Here is a 19,126-nt window from a genome sequence, read left to right on the forward strand (position 1 = left end):
CCTGGATGGTCATCAGGAACACATATATAAACCAAAGTTAAGGGAAAACTGACAAAACATACACATTAATTTTTTAGAACAGAAAACGTCATCTTATTAAACTTACTAAACTGTATCCCTGATTTTTGGATTTCAGAGAGCATTAAAATTTCTAAAAATGACAAAACAAAAAACTTCCATGTAATTCTCAGGAAGATACTTTAACTTAAAAAAAATAGAAAGGACAAAATCTCAAAATAAATTTTGTTTTATGAAAAATTTACTTTGTTGTCCTTAATTTTCGCATTTTGTTCTCAGCCATTGTAATCAGCATTGAAATTCAGTGCTGATCCTATCTGGAAGAGTTAATATTCTGTTGCAAGAGAGAAAACATAGGTGTTGGAGACAAAAATAGATGAGATTTCTAAAGTTTGCATTCTTTGCCAGGTATGTTTATTCTGGTATCTAATAAAGTAGTTGATTTCTCCTGATGATTTCTATTATTATAAAATGTTTATTAGTCATACTGTTATGGCTAGACTTTGCACTTTGTGTCCACATGTAGTGTAAAATATGGCGTAAAAGCAAAATTCCCTCTTAAGATCCTAGTCTCTTAAAATTATTTGACTCGGTAGGAATGGATTACCTTTGTCTACTTGAAAGGTGCTGTTAAAAATGAAATAACCTGGGAACTTCCCTGGTGGCCCCATGTCTGAGGTTCCATCCTCCCAGTGCAGGGTGCCTGGGTTCAACCCCTGGTTGGGAAACTAGATCGTGCATCTGCATCCAAGATCTGGCACAGCCAAATAGGTAAATGAATCTCAGAAAATGAGATAATGCAAAGACCCTTCCACCCCTTTTCACTCTACAGTAGCCCCCAAACTGGTGGGATGTAGACATCCTGACTAGAGATGAGGACGTATGATGGGACAAATGATTTGAGTGTGGTATGTGCGTTATATGCACTGATTTAATTCATTTAGTTACCCTTTCCTGAAATTTGGGCTTTCAGTAGCACTTTGGGGAAACAGGAAGGACTATCTCAAGATCAAGTCATCCCTGGGAAATCTGGATACGTGCTTGGTAGCAAAATTAGGATAGAGGACGTCTGTTTTGCAACAGTTGAGTAATTTTGCTGCCTGACCATGTCCCCACTGGCAGGCACAGGTTCCGGGCCCTAAACACAGCACCTGTTCTCAGCGCAGCAAAACGTCAGCTTCATCTGGTGCTTGTTCTAATTATCCGGGAAAGGAGATGTGTGTTTTAAAGTGATCTTCCTAAAGTTGTCCCTCATAAACTTGGGTATTTTTAACAGCTCTCAATTCAGTGTTTTACTGAATATTTATTTTTCTTTCCCTCTCTCTCAGTTCCTCATTGTTCCGGCCATTGTGGGCAGTGCCCTCCTTCACCGGCTCTCTGATGACTGCTGGGAAAAGATAACAGCTTGGATTTATGGAATGGGCCTCTGTGCCCTCTTCATCGTTTCCACAGTATTTCACATTGTAGCATGGAAAAAGAGCCACTTAAGGTACCGTGAATGGCAGCTGTTTGAACAGGTCACACAGAATCACTGGTTCAGGTTGGCCTTTCCTGCTGGCATGCTTCGGGCAGCTGAGGCGAAGAGTGGACATTGCCCTTCCTGGTAGACTCAACTGTCCCATTCATTGCTCAGGAAATTTTCTATGGATTGGAAGGAGTTTGAGGACCCCCCATGTGTATCTTTAAAAAGTGGGTCTTTGTTCAAAAAACAAACAAAACCACATTGCTGGGAATTCCCTGGCAGTTCACTGGTTAGGACTCTGCACCCTCACTGCTGGAGCCCCGGCTTCAGTCCCTGGTCAGGGATCCTGCAAGCCTCGCTGCTCAGCCGAAATAAAACCCAACCAACCAACAACCAAACCAACCCACATTGCTTCCCTAGGACTGACAGTGTGGAACCCTGACGCCTGTTCTCCACTGCAGCTGCGGGGTGGTGGGCAGGACCCTGGGCTTGGACTCATCGGTTGGGTTTTCAGTCCCAGCCCTGCAACCTGGCCTCATGTAGCCTCAGTTTCCTCATCACTAAAATGAGAATGGTAATGCCCGCCTGGTGGACTGTTGGGATAGGTGAATGAGACGACGCATGTGAGGGCGACTGAAAATTACAGTCACTGCAGCTATACCGCAGGTATATTACGGCTCAGGTTACTGTTCTGTGAAGTTCAGCTTTCAGGATTAGATCCAGTGTATCTACTCAAACAAAACACACATATGTTGCTACTTATTAGCTATTAAACGCTTTCCAAACAATACTGCGGTCCCTCACCTCCCAACGAGAAGAACATAAAAGCAATCATCCTTTGAGTGAAGAGTTAATTGGGGAGAATACAAAGGTAGAGCACACCATTTAGTTGCTTATGAAATAGAATCTGTACAACCCCAAAGGGCAAAATTTCTTCTCAGGAGGATTTAGAACAGACCAAAAGTGATTTAGTATAATATTAGAAGGTAATTTTTGGCTTTATAGAATGTTCAAAGAAATCTCATGCTATTTGGACAATCTAACATTAAAAAGATATGCTTTATTTAAAAGCAGGATATGGGATTCTGCTAGTGATGAGATGATTACTAGTTTCCTCACATTTAAAGATCAGAGTTTTAGAACCAGAAGTATCCTTACTGCTGCTAAGTCACTTCAGTCATGTCTGACTCCTTGCGACCCCATAGATGGCAGCCTATCAGGCTCCGCCATCCCTGGGATTCTCCAGGCAAGAACACTGGAGTGGGTTGCCATTTCCTTCTCCAATGCATGAAAGTGAAAAGTGAAAGTGAAGTCGCTCAGTCGTGTCCGACCCTCAGGGATCCCGTGGACTGCAGCCTTCCAGGCTTCTCCGTCCATGGGATTTTCCAGGCAAGAGTACTGCAGTGGGGTGCCATTGCCTTCTCCAAGAAGGATTCTTAAGGAACATCTAATCCAAGACCCATCATTTTCATCTGGGGAAACTGAGACCCAGAGAAGCTCCCTGACTTGCCCGAGTGATCGATTGCAGCAGAATCTGATCATCCCAGGTCCTCTGACTCCGGTCCTGAGGTTTACTTCCACCACACCCTTCACATTATTGCTTATAGTTTGTAGTCTGCTACCTTCACCCAGAAGCTGACAGTTCCCTGAGCTTAAAATAAAACCACAGCATTGAATTATCAAGGAGCCCACTCCTTCATGAAGGACACACTCAGAAGCATGCCTCAAAAATACCTATCCTGACTCTTCAGGACACACTGTCGCAGAGGCCAGAGCTCTTCATTATCTTTTGGGCATAGTGCAGTGCCTGTGATTGCCTTGTCTGACTTGGCTTTGCTGTCTAGATTTCTGAATCAATAAAGAGTTGTAGGTACCTGCTTCAGTATTCAGGGCCTCCCTGCCAAGGCCTGAGAAAAAGGTGTAAGAGAAACCAGTCTCTCTTGAACCTTGTAATAGCACTGCTAGAATCATAAGCTGTGGGTGGAATTTTATTTATTTTAATTGCATTAATTCTTAAAAATATCCCAGTATATCCTTAATTTAAGTAAAAGAGGGAAGGGAATGAGTATTGGTTAAGTACCTACTATGTGCTGGGTGCTGTGCTAATCACATGGCCGCATCGTCTCATTTAATGCTCATACGTACTCTGATACAGATGTTGTTTCTGGAGGGTGAGTGTCAGAGAGGCGGGTGGTGGGGTTTTATTTTTTTAATATTTTATTCATTTGTTTATTTTTTTGGCTGCGCCAGGTGTTAGCTGCTGCAGATGAACTCTTAGTTGTGGCAGGGGGGGTCTAGTTCTCACGCCTGGGCCCCGCATGCTGGCAGCATGGAGTCTCAGCCCTGGGCCGGCAGGGCAGTCCCTGCGGGGTGGGTCTTGAACAAGCTGCAGCTTGACTTTGGGTGCTGCCACCGTCTGGAAAGCAGAATTAGAAAGGCCCCAGAACTGGCTCAGAATCACAGTCGTCCAAGCAGTTAAAAAAAGAGATTCCCCTCTTCCCTCCACCTTCTGCCTCATCTTCTAGCCCTGTTAAGTCAGGATCTGCTGGCCTGGAGTTTGTGACTGTATTGTAGCTTCCCTGGACGATTCTGAAAGGCAGTCAGGCTTGAGAACATTAATGTAGTGACCAGCACTGACTGGCTGGACACCCTCGGCCTGCCCTGGCCACCGCAGGGTGTGTGGCGAGGCAGGTCTAATGCTGGTCAACCACCAAGCCGTCGTGTCCACCACTTGGGCTGAAAGTGGATTAAAGACAGTGCAGTGCGTTTGTACTTTTTACGTTCCCTCAGTGAAGGGCAGATCCTGTCTTATCCACTCTGTGAATAGACCTCGGGGAGCCGGATCGTTGTACACTTCCTGACCCTTCAGTTGCAGGAGAAAACTTGCTTAGAAGCGCAGGCGGCTACCCTCTTGACAGCAGATAACCATTTTTTTTCCCCCTGTTTGTGTCATTGCTGTTCCTAAATTAGTTTCTAAATTTGCTTTATTGCAACTTATTGTCTGCATTAAGGTACTTGGAGTAAAGGCTGCTTCAGAGACATTCTAAAAAGACTGTGGCTTTAGGGGGTATTTTACTGAGCCCTCACAGGTTTGTGCCCTGCACCATGATAGGGGTTGAGAGGTGGTCTGTCCTCGGGGAACTTCATTTTCCTGTTAGATAGGATCTAAAAGAAATGGAAAACATCAGAAAGCACAGATTTTGCTTGTTATTGTTTAATAGTTTCAGAGTTTCTGATTGTTGTGGGGTTCTTACATGGAGAGAATCTTTGGTATGTGTAATCTTAATAATAAAGCTTTTATTTGTGGCTTCATTTTATTAAAAAAAAAAGAAAGCTGTGTGACTTTGAAAGCCCATTTATGTATGCCATGAGAACTAGGAACAAGAGTGGCTGTTGTGGCGTAGCGGAGTGACAACCCCTACTTCCAGTCTTACAGTTTTCTGAAAACTTTGTCTGATGTGTTTGCCCCCACAGGACAGTGGAGCATTGGTTTCACATGTGCGATAGAATGGTCATCTATTTCTTCATTGCTGCGTCTTACGCTCCATGGTAAGATACAGTTTTTCTGAAGACAGCATTTTTATGAGAGAATTCTCAGTCCTTCTTCCCTCCTGTCTTCCTGTCCCTGCCCTCCACCCCAAAAAACATACATACACGGGGTTTTTTTCCTTTCCCATTTTGATTTGCTTGAGTCAGCTTGCAGACTGTAAGGAAACAAGGTTGCTGACACTCAGAATACACATCTGCCCTGGAATGTTCCAGAGAAGTGCTACAAAGTTGTGTGTAGGTAGCACGCTCACTTTGGAAATAGATTACCTTTGCCTTCCATTTTCTTTCTTTGTGCTTCTGCTATTCAGAATACTTGGACATCTAATTGTTTAAATGGAAATGCTATAAATATATATATGTAAAGAAAACAAGCTAACTTTTGAAATTCACACTGCTTGTCTTCACAGCACAGTAGCTACTATATATGGAGTGTGTCTCTCATTTCTTCAGCTATGTGAATAAGAGAGCTAGCCTAATTAGTTAGCCATTTAAAATGCCTGGTATTCAGTTCAGTGTCCTGGTTCTTCCTGTCTTTTCGGTATAGACAAGATAGAGTCTTGTGCTGTTTTGAATCCATAATTAAAGAAAAATTAGTTTTCCTCTACCACGGTATGGTCCAGTTTTAACCACTCGGAAATTGATATTATGCCGTCAACTACTATACTCATTAGAAACACCCAGTCTCTGGATTCTGACTAATGTAGCATCCATCATTCAAAAGAAACCTAATTATGTGTTGTAGTAAAAAGTAAGTGCTGTCTCTCCCCAGTACCTGTTACTAAATTATAGGTCTGCATCATATTGGAGCGAGAATACTTGGAGGCTTTTGTGAAGTATACCTCAATTTAAAATAAGTAAATAAAAATTTTAAATGTAGACTGAGGAAACAAATATTACAATAAACAGTTTGTTCACATGTAAGTCTTCGATATGCAGATGGTACCTTTTCCATTTGGAAATACTAATTTTGTAGTAATAGTTATTCAGAATAACATTTTTTCCCCCATATCTATTAATCAGAATTTAGTACAGATGAATTTGTAGCATTTTAAGTTCAGGCTTCACAGGAGTCCATGGTTAAATTCTAACAAAATATCTTACATGACATATGTTGGGCTAATTCTTCTGATGTTTTCTCTTGGCAGAGATACTTGGTCTGTGTATTAGGTATCTGTTGTGTGTGTGGGATCCAGTTGAGGATTTTGTTCTCAGTAATCTTTGTAAACAGTCTGCTCTCAAGTACACAGTCAGGAGTGAGAAGGCGAGTGGCCTCTGCAGCAGCCCGCCTAATCAGGAAAGTCGGGTGTCGTGGTGTGCTGGGGCTCACCTGTACATGTCTCTTTAAGTTATTAATTTTACCCCAGTTGCCCAGATACCTCCACCACATGTTGAGTGCTTTTTCTTTCTGGTCTTATCCTCTTACCTTCTCTATCAGTTTTCAGGACTAGAGGAAAACACAGGTTTTATGAATTCCTTTCATTTATCACTTCTGTTCTCTGTTGTCATGTTTACATTTTTAGGTTAAATCTCCGTGAACTTGGACCCCTGGCATCTCATATGCGTTGGTTTATCTGGCTCATGGCAGCTGGAGGAACCATTTATGTATTTCTCTACCATGAAAAGTAAGAGAAAATAATTTACATTTAATACCTTTAAAATTAACTTCCTAAATTTTATCTACATTACAGTATGATTTACTTTACATTTGTACTTCAAAATAGTAGAAATACATAAACAGAATATATATTGTTTTAACAAATCTTCAGAACCATTTGCTCTGTATCACTGGTGGACAGATTGCTGTAGACAAATGAATGGTGCCTGTGTAACACATGATGTAGCTGAAGGACAAAGTAGCCTTCTCCCTCATCTGCAATGGCAGTTCAGTTCTGACTCTGAAATGAGTCAGACTTCACTTCACATCCTCAGCCAGACTAGTTGTATCTACAAACTAGCCTGCCTCTGTGACTTACAGTTACCACATGAGAAAAATAACTGCTTTTCTAAGTTTCTAGGAAGGTTGAAGATAATCGATATTAAGCCCTCAGCATAACACCTAACCTAGTTAGGAGCCCAGCAGCTGTTCCAACCCAAGACTCCTGGGAAGGGGGATGTTTGGAAGGGTATATGAACTCTTAGTATCCTCACCATGGAACACATTTTTTTTTAACCTGGTATTCAAAGGTCCTAGTGTGTGAAGCAATATAAAAAGAAAGCTTATTGAAATTTAGCATCTTAGTTCTAGAAGAGACCTTCAAGTCGTCTATTTCTGCTTCATGCTTGAAAACTGAGAACATTCAGTACATGCATGAAATCAGTGACACATCTGGAATTAGGACCCAGGTGGCCTAGTTCCTATTCCATGGCTCTTCTCATCATTTCATATGCCTGAACTTGAGAAACTCACAACCATGAAATCATTTATTTGGATACAGTTTATTAAATTCTTTATCTATTGTTTTTGGCAGAATGGCCCTCAGAATTGACTATAACGTGTGCTTGTCACAAAGTAATAAATTGTTTTCTCTTTTCAGAAGAAAATAGTAGTTTTAGCTAACTTCTCTGTAACTTTGAAATTCACTTAAGTGCATTTTTGACCATAATTAGCAATTCTGAGTGGTGTTATGCATTATATATATATATATCCAAGGGAACAGTTTGCTTCTCAGACTCAAACCCCTAATTTATACCCTTGGATAAAATAGGAAGTAAAGTAAGACAACTATTTTTTATCCTGTTTCAGGCCTTCTGATGTAAACCAAACCCACATTCTTCCCCAGTTCCCTGATATGATTACTTCCTGGTGAACTTTGAGTACAAAACACTAAGAACGAGATGCGAGTCACCCTTGGCCATTTGGTTTGGCAGGTATTAGGGAAAACCTAAATGGTGCCACATACTGTTCTAGGCCCTGCAGATCCAAACATAAATATACTTTGGTCCTTGCCTTCGAGAAACTTAAAGTGTAGTTTGACTAGGCATAAATATAACTTGAATTTCAGTACAGTGTGTTTTTTTAGCATTTTCAAATAATCTGCATCTAAGATGATGAGCCTTACAAATTAAGAGTTTGTGCAGATACAAAATAGACCATCAGAAATACATTCCCTTAGTTCTTTAAGGCTCCCATCCCTTTGCCACTGATAGAGGAGGTGCCAAGCTATTCCTTGTGCAGCTTCATAATTTCAGTGTCTTATAGTGATGAATTGGAATGATGGTGAAGGCAAACACTGGGATTAGAAAGGGAAGGTGCACGGTTAATTGGATTCAGTGATAACTTTGGGCAAAGAACATTTTCCATGTAGCATGTAGAATTTGACGCCTTATCAATCCTGAAAGGGTTTCCCTGGTGGCTCAGTGGTAAAGAATCCACCTACCAATGCAGGAGATGCAGATTCAATCCCTGGGCCAGGAGGATCCCCTGGAGAAGGAAATGGCAACCCACTCCAGTATTCCTGCCTGGAGAATCCCATGGACAGAGGAGCCAGGAGGGCTAGAGTCCATGGGGTCACAGAAGGGTCAGATAGGATTTAATGACTAAACAACAACAATCCTGAAAGAAATATTCGTTCATTGTTATACTCAACTACAGTATTTCAGTCTGTAATGGTCTCCTGTAGGGAAAATACATTTCATTAAGAGTTTACATTTGTTTTTCAAAAGAAAAAAATGGCAAGGAAATGGTTTAAGTGTTGTAGGAATAGATAAATTATATTAACACATTTCTCTTCTGCAGGTATAAGGTGATTGAGCTCTTTTTCTATCTCACAATGGGCTTTTCTCCTGCCTTGGTGGTAACATCAATGGTAAGTTTCTTCATAATTTAGTTATTTCACCTTATTTTCTTTCCAATCACTGTGACTTTTAATATGTCTATAGATACAATCTGTAGCTTTTATTTCTGAAGTTATATTGTGCCTATTAGAGACTCAAAAGAAAAAATATATAAATTACAAAGTGCTACAACTTGCACTACATGCTGTCTGCAGTTTGGAAAAGCTATATACCCAAGTGTCTCCTTCCATATGGTAATCTGCTGTATTTGTTCTTGGAGATAACCCCACTCCCACCCTTTACCCAAAGAGGTGTGAGATAATGTGAAGGTGGGAATTTTTTAAGTTACTTAGTGTCTTAAACCTAAATCCATGGACAAGGGTAAATTTTTCATTTTTTAAAAATCTTTTTATTTTATATTGGAGGATAGTTAGTTAACAATGCTGTGATAGTTTCAGCTGCACAGCAAAGCACCTCTGCATACACATGTATCCATTCGCCCCCAATCTCCCCTCCCATCCAGGCTGCCACATGACATCGAGCAGTGTTCCCTGTTCTGTACAGTAGGGCCTTGTGGTTGTCCATTTTAAATATAACAGTGTGTGCACGTCAGTCCAGACTCCCTCCCTGGCCCTTCCTGCCATCCTCCCCTCCTGGCAACCATAACTTCCTCTTCTGAGTCTGTGGGTCTGTATCTGTTTTGTGAATAAGTTCATTTGTTTCACTTCTTTTTAGATGGCACATATAAAGGACGTCATACAGTGTTTCTCCTCTGACTGACTGCACTCAGTATCATGTAAAGGACGTCATACAGTGTTTCTCCTCTGACTGACTGCACTCAGTATCATATAAAGGACGTCATACAGTGTTTCTCCCCTGACTGACTGCACTCAGTATCATATAAAGGACGTCATACAGTGTTTCTCCCCTGACTGACTGCACTCAGTATCATATAAAGGACGTCATACAGTGTTTCTCCCCTGACTGACTGCACTCAGTATCATATAAAGGACGTCATACAGTGTTTCTCCCCTGACTGACTGCACTCAGTATCATATAAAGGACGTCATACAGTGTTTCTCCCCTGACTGACTGCACTCAGTATCATATAAAGGACGTCATACAGTGTTTCTCCCCTGACTGACTGCACTCAGTATCATATAAAGGACGTCATACAGTGTTTCTCCCCTGACTGACTGCACTCAGTATCATATAAAGGACGTCATACAGTGTTTCTCCTCTGACTGACTGCACTCAGTATGACAGTCTCCAGGTCCATCCATGTTGCTGCGAATGGCATTATTTCATCCTTTTTAATGGCTTGTAATATTAAAAATATTACTTAGTTATAGTGGAGTAATATTCCATTGTATATATGTACCACATCTTCTTTATTCATTCCTCTGTTGATGGACATTTAGGTTGTTTTCATGTCTTGGCTATTGTAAACAGTTAAATTAATGACTTCTTAAAATTTAAGCATTGGAAGGACTTCAAAAGGTCATTTGGCTCAACATTTTATTGGATATTTCTTGAATCCCTTCACTCTTACATTTCCTTTCACTTGCTTTTAAGTCGTATTATTTCTCTTTCCCAGGAAAGTGCTTTTTTTTTTTTTTTAACTTTGCTTGAAATTGTCCTTTGGGGACTTTACTGAGTGAAAATGTGGCATTACCTGTAGGAGTCAGACTAATCAGTATTGAGAAATCCATGTGTATTTGTCAGTTTGGAACAATAACGTAACGACCTCACAATCCCACCCACTGCTCACTTGTGCTTTTAGCTTATGTATTTCCAGTCTATACTCTGCATTTTGGGGCACTGGCTACTGTATTAATTAAGGAAGTCATGGTTTGTTTAGTTGAACTCTCTTCTTAGCCTGCAAGGGTCAGAAATGTACCTGTAATTTCACTCCTGAGCTCACAGGCACTTTGTAAGAATTTTGCTGTATATAGTTCTCGCTCTGGTCACAAAAATGCCTGTAAAATATTTAGGATTTATGTTTGCTTGTGTTTTTTCAAAGGGTATGCTTTATGAGATTGTAACGAGATATGTTCTTTGAGATACAAGATTTATAATGGCTTTAGTAATTTACCTTGCACCGAAAATACATATAGTTTAGTTGGTAAAGGCATCAGGGAATGGTGAGAGGAGGGAGGTAAAAGACAGAAGTGAGAAAATCTGCCTGGAAGGCGATTGAGGACACCCAGAGCAAGGTCTGGGTGATAGGTTACTAATTGTTAGAGTGAAGCTTCAGGTAAATTCCCTCTGGGTATCGTAAAAACAAGTTTATCCAGTATTTTTACTAGTGTAAATCTTTCATGGACATTTTCAAGTGGCACAATAACAGGTGACTACTGTTCACGTTTATCAAACAGGAAAATCCCCACCCTTGCCCTGATAGAACTTAGAATCAAGCAGAAAAATACCATTCATATAAAATAAGAAGTGGTCATCAAGTTTTATAAGGCTTTGGGGAAAGTGCAGCCTACTCTGGGAGGGCCTGACAGAATACCCGAGGAAATGCTATTCACGCTGATTCAGAAGGACAGACGGGAGCCAAGAGGCGGAAGAGTGGCGCAGGTGGCACGGAGACGGACCCAGCGTGGAGGGAGGCCTGGGCACGGGGAAGCAGCGTCTGAATGTGCATAGACATGTGAGGGGTGTGACCGTGCAGATGACACAAGTTCTGTGATGAAACCGGTGAGCAGAGACCAGGTCAAAAGGAACCAGGCATCTGAAGGAGCAGGAACAGCACAGATGATGAAGACTCAAACCTTTGGTGTTGCAGTCAGAATAACGAGTGTCAGAATTACCCTTCTACCACAAAGAGCTATAAAAATGCTACAAAAGTGCATGAACAACAATTTTTTGGCATTGGACACAGACATATAGGACTATGATTCTTGAGAGAGAAACCAAAAGATGAGCTTCAAATGCACTGCAGTTTTCTCCCTGTTTGGAATGCTTTCCAAACTACAGTGAAAGAAAGTGGAGTCCAGGAGCAGCCATCTGGGTGGAGGAAACAAACCAACAATTCAGCTCACTGGGCTGGGGCAGGGTCCTGGAGACGAGGGAGCTTCACAGAGAAGAGTCTCCAGAAATCTGCAAAGGGATTTACTTGTGCCCTTGCCCAAATACTAAGCTGCATTTGTGCTGGGCAAGACGCTGCATACCCTGGTTGAAGATAGCTGTTGAAAGGCTGTGAAGTAAGTGGATATTCCTGAATGAGCCCAGTACTGGAGATCCCAGAGTTCCAACCAGCCAGAATGGAGAGACCACGCAGAGCAAAATAAGTATTCCATTGACCCTAGCAAGATCACATCTTAGACAAAGCTGTGGCACTCCCATAACAAAGCCCAGAAACCTCAAAGGATAAAGTTGATCCTCTAGTAAATAAATGGCAGAACAAACTCAACGTTTGGAAAACAACAAAATCTGTACTCTTGGCATCCATTAACTAAACAAATATTGCTAGATAAGCAAGAAAAGCCTAATGAAAATTCTAGATCTGAAAACTATATGTTGAAAAAAAAAAATGTATTGGAGGAATTTAAGAACAGATGGGATACTGCAGAAGAAAAGATCAATGAACTTGAACAGTCAGGCCTCAGGCTGGGAGAAATTTGGTTTCTCTATATGTATCTGACAAAGGATATGTACCAAACACAGTGTAGCACTCAAAATCAATAATAAAATGAGAAAGAGATACAAGTATCCAGTAAACCCTTGAAAAACTGCTCAATGTCACCAGTCATCTCTGAAATCACGAAAATGAACATTAAAAGCTTTCCACCACACCATACCGAATAGTTAAATTAAAAAGGCTGACGCCACCAAATACCAACAAGGATGTGAAATAACTAGAGCCTTGATTCATTGTTTTGGAAAATATAAAATGCAACCACTTTGGTAATTTGCTTAGCAGTTTATTATAAAATTAAGCACACATTTATAGTTCAGCAAAAATGAAAACATGTATCTACAAAAGGACTTGTAAAACAGTTTAAGGATTAAATTTTATTCATGATAGCCCCCAAATGGAAAGGATATTAAAACTTAATGAAATGCCAAGTAATAGAAAGGAATGAATGACATTAGCACTAGCATGCATACATGTGCACACTTGCGAGCTAAGTCGATTTAGTCGTGTCTGACTCTGCAACCCCATGGACTGTAGCCCGCCAGGCTCCTCTGTCCGTGAGATTTTCCAGGTAAGAATACTGGAGTGGGTTGCCGTTTTCTCGTCCAGGAGATCTTCCTGACCCAGGGATCGAACCCGCATCTCTTACATCTCCTGCATTGGCAGGCGAGTTCTTTATCACTAGCACCAAAAATACTATATTGAGCAAAAAAGAAGCCAGACGCAGAACTGTACATACAGTATAATTCCATTTATGTGAGCTTCTAGAATGGAGAGGCTTAGTCTGTGGTAATAGCAACAAGAACAATGGTTGCCTTAGTGGAAGGGGTTGTCTAGGATTGGGAAGGGTCACCAAAGAACTTTCTGGAGTGTTAGGATATTTGTGTATCTTCATAGGGGTGATATGAATTACATAAAAGTGTGCATTTCACAAAACCTTACAGTCCACTTAATATCTATGCATTACACTATATAAATGAATCATCAGTCTTTAAAAGACTTCGCTCCCTCCCTAAAAAAGGAATGTAACTTCAGGAAACAAAACACCTTGGTCTTGACTCAAATCCTGATTCTGGTACTTAAAGGCTCCATGGCCGTGGGCAAATTATTTATCCTCTGTGTGTTCCAGGTTTCTCATCTGTGGAGTTGGGATAAAAATACTTAATTTAGGGTTATGAAGATTAAATGAATGTTTCAAACGTTTAATAGGGACATAGAAACACAGTAATGGTGTTGATAATGAAGCAGACATAATCTGGTTTTAAGATTAACCATGTTCTGGTTCTTTGAAAGTTGATAAAGCAGTACTTATCTCTCTGACTTTAGTCTCTTCATCTCTAAAATAAGGAGGCTATGTTAGATGAGTGACTCTTCACTGGGAGGTCAGATGCTCCTGTAAGAATCCTAACCCTCTGTTAGGAAAACCTAACCCTCTCTAAGGAAAATGCCCCTAATACATGTATACAGGGAATTTTGTATTACTCAGTTCAGTTCAGTTGCTCAGTCGTGTCCGACTCTTTGCGACCCCATGAATCACAGCATGCCAGGCCTCCCTGTCCGTCACCAACTCCTGGAGTTCACTCAAACTCATGTGCATTGAGTTGGTGATGCCATCCAGCCATCTCATCCACTGTCGTCCCCTTCTCCTCCTGCCATCCCAGCATCAGGGTCTTTTCCAGTGAGTCAACCCTTCGCATGAGGTGGCCAAGGTATTGGAGTTTCAGCTTTAGTATCAGTCCTTCCAATGAACACCCAGGACTGATCTCCTTCAGAATGGACTGGTTGAATCTCCTTGCAGTCCAAGGGACTCTCAAGAGTCTTCTCCAACACCACAGTTCAAAAGCATCAATTCTTCGGCGCTCAGCTTTCTTCACAGCCCAACTCTCACATCCATACATGACCACTGGAAAAACCATAGCCTTGACTAGATGGACCTTTGTTGGCAAAGTACTGTCTCTGCTTTTGAATATGCTATCGAGGGTGGTCATAACTTTCCTTCCAAGGAGTAAGCATCTTTTAATTTCATGGCTGCAATCACCATCTGCAGTGATTTTGGAGTGCCCCAAAAAATAAAGTCAGCCACTGTTTCCACTGTTTCCCCATCTAATTCCCATGAAGTGATGGGAACAGATGCCATGATCTTCGTTTTCTGAATGTTGAGCTTTAAGCCAACTTTTTCACTTTCATCAAGAGGCTCCTTAGTTCTTCTTGGGCTTTCTGCCATAAGGGTGGTGTCATCTGCATATCTGAGGTTATTGATATTTCTCCCGGCAATCTTGATTCCAGCTTGTGCTTCTTTCAGCCCAGCATTTCTTATGATGCACTCTTATTAATGGATATTAATTGCTCTATAACCTCTAGGAAATAATAAATGTGTCTGGTGTTTTGTTTTGCTATGTTTTACTTTTTAAAGAAAATGAAATCTGACTGATGTCCCATCTGACCAAGGTTAAGGAGCAATCTGAGAAGTCTCCTTCCTCATTGTTTGATCCTGCAGAACACCACGGTGCCTATGTGAATTTTGAAGATGGGGCTGGCCCTCGCCCCCGGCCTGGTTCCTCACGCCTGGCTCTGTGTCCAATGTGGCCATCGCCCTCACCTCGGCACAGGCAGCCCACGCACCGGGGCCCCCCAGTCCCCTGTTGGACTTCTGCAGGGCCCTGCTCCAAGGCTCCCAAGGCTGCAGGGCCCAGGCCTCCAGAACACCCCCACCGTTGTCCCTTCCAAGGCCTGGCCACAAGCTGCTGTAGGTTCCCACTCACCCTGCGGAACCGGAGACCTCCGTGTTCTGGTCTCCAGAAACCCTCGTGAGTTTGTCCATCAGCATCTTGAGCCCTGCCTCTGTTCTCTTCACCTGCCATTCACACAGCCCGGTCTCATCTTGTAGATGAGTCAAGGGCTTTGAAAACCAAGAGTACTTTATAAAGTCTCCTTTTTGTGCTAAAGCACACCTGACTGTTAATTTCCTGCTGAGCTAAAACACTCCCAAGCACAAAGACACAAAGGCCTGGTGCATCTAGAAGGCTAGGAACTGTATTGTGCTATACGATCTCAGAGGTCACTCCTAGCAAGGATTTTCCTTCTGGCTATGTCAGCTGTAAGGGAGCCACAAGCTCACAGAAACAGGAGGAGTCTGAGGAAAGTGATTAGTGTAGAACAGAGTTTGAGGAAGACAAAGGGAGTGAAAACCGTGCTGGAGATGTGGATTATAAGCAGAGCGGCTTGAATGTACCTTAGTAGGGAAGAAGGCTGCTCAAGAGAAAGATGAAAGCCAAGGACTGTACTTTATCAAATGAATGACCATTCATTTTAGATGCGATTGCAGTCTGCTTAAACAAGCTATAGATGAGCAGAAGATGCTGCTGTTTGCCTTGGAACCTATAACCTGATTGCTTGGTGAGATGCAGACGGCTGATTTCCGAGGTTAATCCAGGTCGATTTAAGTGTAGTTCATGTGTACAGATAAGGATTCTGTTTGTGCAGAGCTGCTTTGTTGTCTGGAAAATCAGGAGACTTAGGGGGCATTTGCAGGGATGGTTTTAGCTGTCATCAGAGTAACATCAAAACCTTTTCGTTTTTTTCCTCTGTTGACAGAACAACACGGACGGACTTCACGAACTTGCCTGCGGGGGCTTAATTTATTGCCTGGGAGTTGTGTTCTTCAAGAGCGATGGCATCATTCCATTTGCGCATGCCATCTGGCACCTGTTTGTGGCCACGGCAGCTGCAGTGCATTACTATGCCATTTGGAAATATCTTTACCGAAGTCCTACAGATTTTATGCGACATTTATGACCAATCTGTACTAGGTCTCCAAACCAGTATTATTTCAGTTATGGCACTTAAGAGTGGGATAAGAGCTGAAAATTGCACAGAGGAAGAAAAGAAGACAACTGCACTGACTTTCTTTATATCTTTTGAATATAATTACTGTGAAAGTTATGAAAGCTGTGTTCTGGGATTTTCCCCCTCACAGCAAGTAAATAAGGTAGTGAGTTAATTATTCATTCCATTCCACTATCATGAAGGACTCTGGAGAGACTTGGCCAACTGATGTTTACAAACCAGAATTTTGTATTTTAATTTTACAGATTTTACTACATGATTTTTCTAAATTACTAGGTCAGATTGTAAAAGTCAGTGCAATAACAAAACTTCCTTTTTAAGAGAAAATGATTTCTATCACTTTCCCATTAGCTGTTAAAAGAATCATGACTAGAAATTACACTACTTTTTACCATGTTTCATCTTGGCATACGTAGTTATTTTTTAAATAGAAACTTCAGTTTTTTGTAAATTTTTTAAAAAATACTTCATTGAAGCACATCTGTGCAGTTCTTCATTCATGTGAATTTTTGCAGCAGTCTGTCAACATTCCACAAATGAACAAACATTATACCTCTTCTCTGATAGTTTTATTAAGCATGGAGAGATTGCCAATTTTTAAAAGCTGCAACTTTTCCAAAACTTTCCTGCCAACCTCTGACTCTGAATTCCATGCTGCTTTGGGCCACATATTTGACCTAGTTTGGTTTCCCAGCGATAGAAAAGCATTTTGATATCACTAACTTTTTCAAAAGGTTGAACTTTTTCTCTATGCCTTTGCCATGACTTCTTCGGGGTCTTTTCCCACAGAGGAGTATCCAGTCTGTATTAAGACAGGATTGCTGGCTTGGCCGTCCACTGAACACTCCTGAAGAGCGCTGTGAATTACAGTGAATAGTGGTCATGCCTGTCTGGTGCCCAGTGGTTAAGTTATTGTCACTTAGCTTTATATTATCGGTTTGATAGTCATTTTAAGTTGTGGAACTCAATGCATAAATTCACATTTCTCCCTTTCCTTTGCATCTCCTGATACACTTTTTATCTTAGAAAAGTATCTAAAGCACTGTTTGACAAACTCACGTGTCTGTTGTCCATCAGTTACAGCCTGGCTCAGTGGAGTGATATTTAATATATTGTTTTTGGTTTTTCTTCAATGTCTTATATTAAGATTAACATATTAGTTGCTTTTTGGTTAATCTCCTGTTGGTGTTTTAATAAATAACCTTGCATTTAGATCGGGTGCTGATATTGCCTGTTTTCTAGTGATTGGGTAAGATCACTGGAATTGTTAGTTTGACAGTATATTGAATTCAGTTCATTGAAATTTTGTACTGATGTAGCCTTAAAGGAGGGTTTATTTTGTGTGTGTGTGTATGCTTAGAACTCTGACTTTGATAAGTTATATGGGAATGAGGAGCAGAAGAACTGCCTTTTGCTGATGAATTCTGAAACAGGCAAAAGTGAAAGTTAATAGTTGCTCAGTCATGTCCGACTCTCTGCAACCCCAAATAGGCAAGGTACCCAGTGAAAACGCCAACCAGACCATCCCTTCTGCATGGCTCTGAGCATCTGGATGCCTCTTGTTTTTTGTGTATATTTAATTTTAAGTATATTAACTTTTGTGGATTCATTTGAAATCTGCTCAAAAGTACCACTGTCAAAACCACTAAAGTGTATGTACAAAATTGTGCTGTAGACAAAAATAAAATTGTTACTTGGACTTGTTCCACTGTCTCTAAATTAGATGACTGTGAAAATGATAATGCATTTTTGAACGCCTGAGCTCATCTAGCATATGTAATTTGTATACTAGCCTTTTTTTCCTCTCTTTTTTTTTTTTTTGAAAAGTCAGGATGGGAATAAAAACAAATGTACCCTGTCATCTAGAATTTTCTAGTCCACTTTTTAATAATTGCTAGAACCAGTGCAAACATTTAACCACATTTTCAGCTTAAAATATGCTAGTCTGGGCCTAAGGATTATAAATTTTATAAATGATGTTACCCAGAGAAGCCTTTTGGTTTAGTTTATATAATATCCTGTAAGATTGAGCTTACACGCTTTTTTGTTACCAAGCAGACACATACTGTAAGTGAGTAACAACTCTGTGAGTGTTGGATTTCATTCTCCCTCTTCTGCAGGGTAGGAAACAGTCAGGCTTACCTGCCTCGTGCTCATTCAGGGAGCTGGGACAGGAACCCAGGTTCTCTCCAGTTCTGAAGCCTCCTATTCAGTTTGCATCACAGCATTGTCAGAGTCAGCAAGAACAAATGGATCAAAAACTTGAAATGAAAATTGGTCAGGCATACACATGGAAAAGAAAACAGTTTTCACACAGTTTAGAACCTCAGTAAACCCTCACACAAACCTCTGTCAAATCTATTTGAAGATTGGGTGTCTTGAGGTCTTATTTAGAATTCTGTTGTCTAGTCCACCAGGGTAACCTCATCTCTTCCTGGAGCATCTGCTCACTCTGTGTATCTCCTTCTTTATCAATTGTTCAGTCGCTCATTTGTGTCCAGCTCTTTGTGACCCCATGGACAGCAGCGTGCCAGACCTTTCTGTCCTTTACTATCTCCTGGAGCTTGCTCAAACTCATGTCCATTGAGTCAGTGATGCCATCCAACCATCACATCCTCTGTCCCCTTCTCCTGCCTTCAGTCTTTCCCAGCATCAGGGTCTTCTCAAATGAATCAGCTCTTCACATCAGGTGGCCAAAGTATTGGAGTTTCAGCTTCAGCATCAGTCCTTCCAATGAACATTCAGGACTGATTTCCTAACGGATGGACTCGTTGGATCTCCTTGCTGTCCAAGGGACTCTAGAGTCTTCTCCAGCACCACAGTTTGAAAGCATC

General features: G+C 41.2%; 1 protein-coding gene across 10 annotated transcripts in view; it reads left to right on the forward strand.

Moving 5' to 3' along the window:
* Window positions 1-19,126, forward strand: part of MMD (monocyte to macrophage differentiation-associated) — a 73,164-nt gene that overhangs the window by 11,071 nt on the left and 42,967 nt on the right. For 8 of the 10 annotated variants that reach the window (XR_825584.1, XR_825583.1, XR_825581.1 and 5 more), the window contains exons 3-6: window positions 1,347-1,507; window positions 4,955-5,029; window positions 6,550-6,651; window positions 8,766-8,835. Coding sequence is in view for 6 of the 10 variants with exons in the window: in XM_010843628.1 (XP_010841930.1) it covers window positions 1,347-1,507; window positions 4,955-5,029; window positions 6,550-6,651; window positions 8,766-8,835 (408 nt within the window). In the remaining 4 variants the exon portion in view is untranslated. The other 2 variants (XM_010843630.1, XM_010843626.1) reach the window with 2 other exon arrangements.

Source organism: Bison bison, unplaced genomic scaffold (genome assembly GCF_000754665.1).
Source record: "Bison bison bison isolate TAMUID 2011002044 unplaced genomic scaffold, Bison_UMD1.0 scf7180017864184, whole genome shotgun sequence".
Taxonomy (NCBI): domain Eukaryota; kingdom Metazoa; phylum Chordata; class Mammalia; order Artiodactyla; family Bovidae; genus Bison; species Bison bison.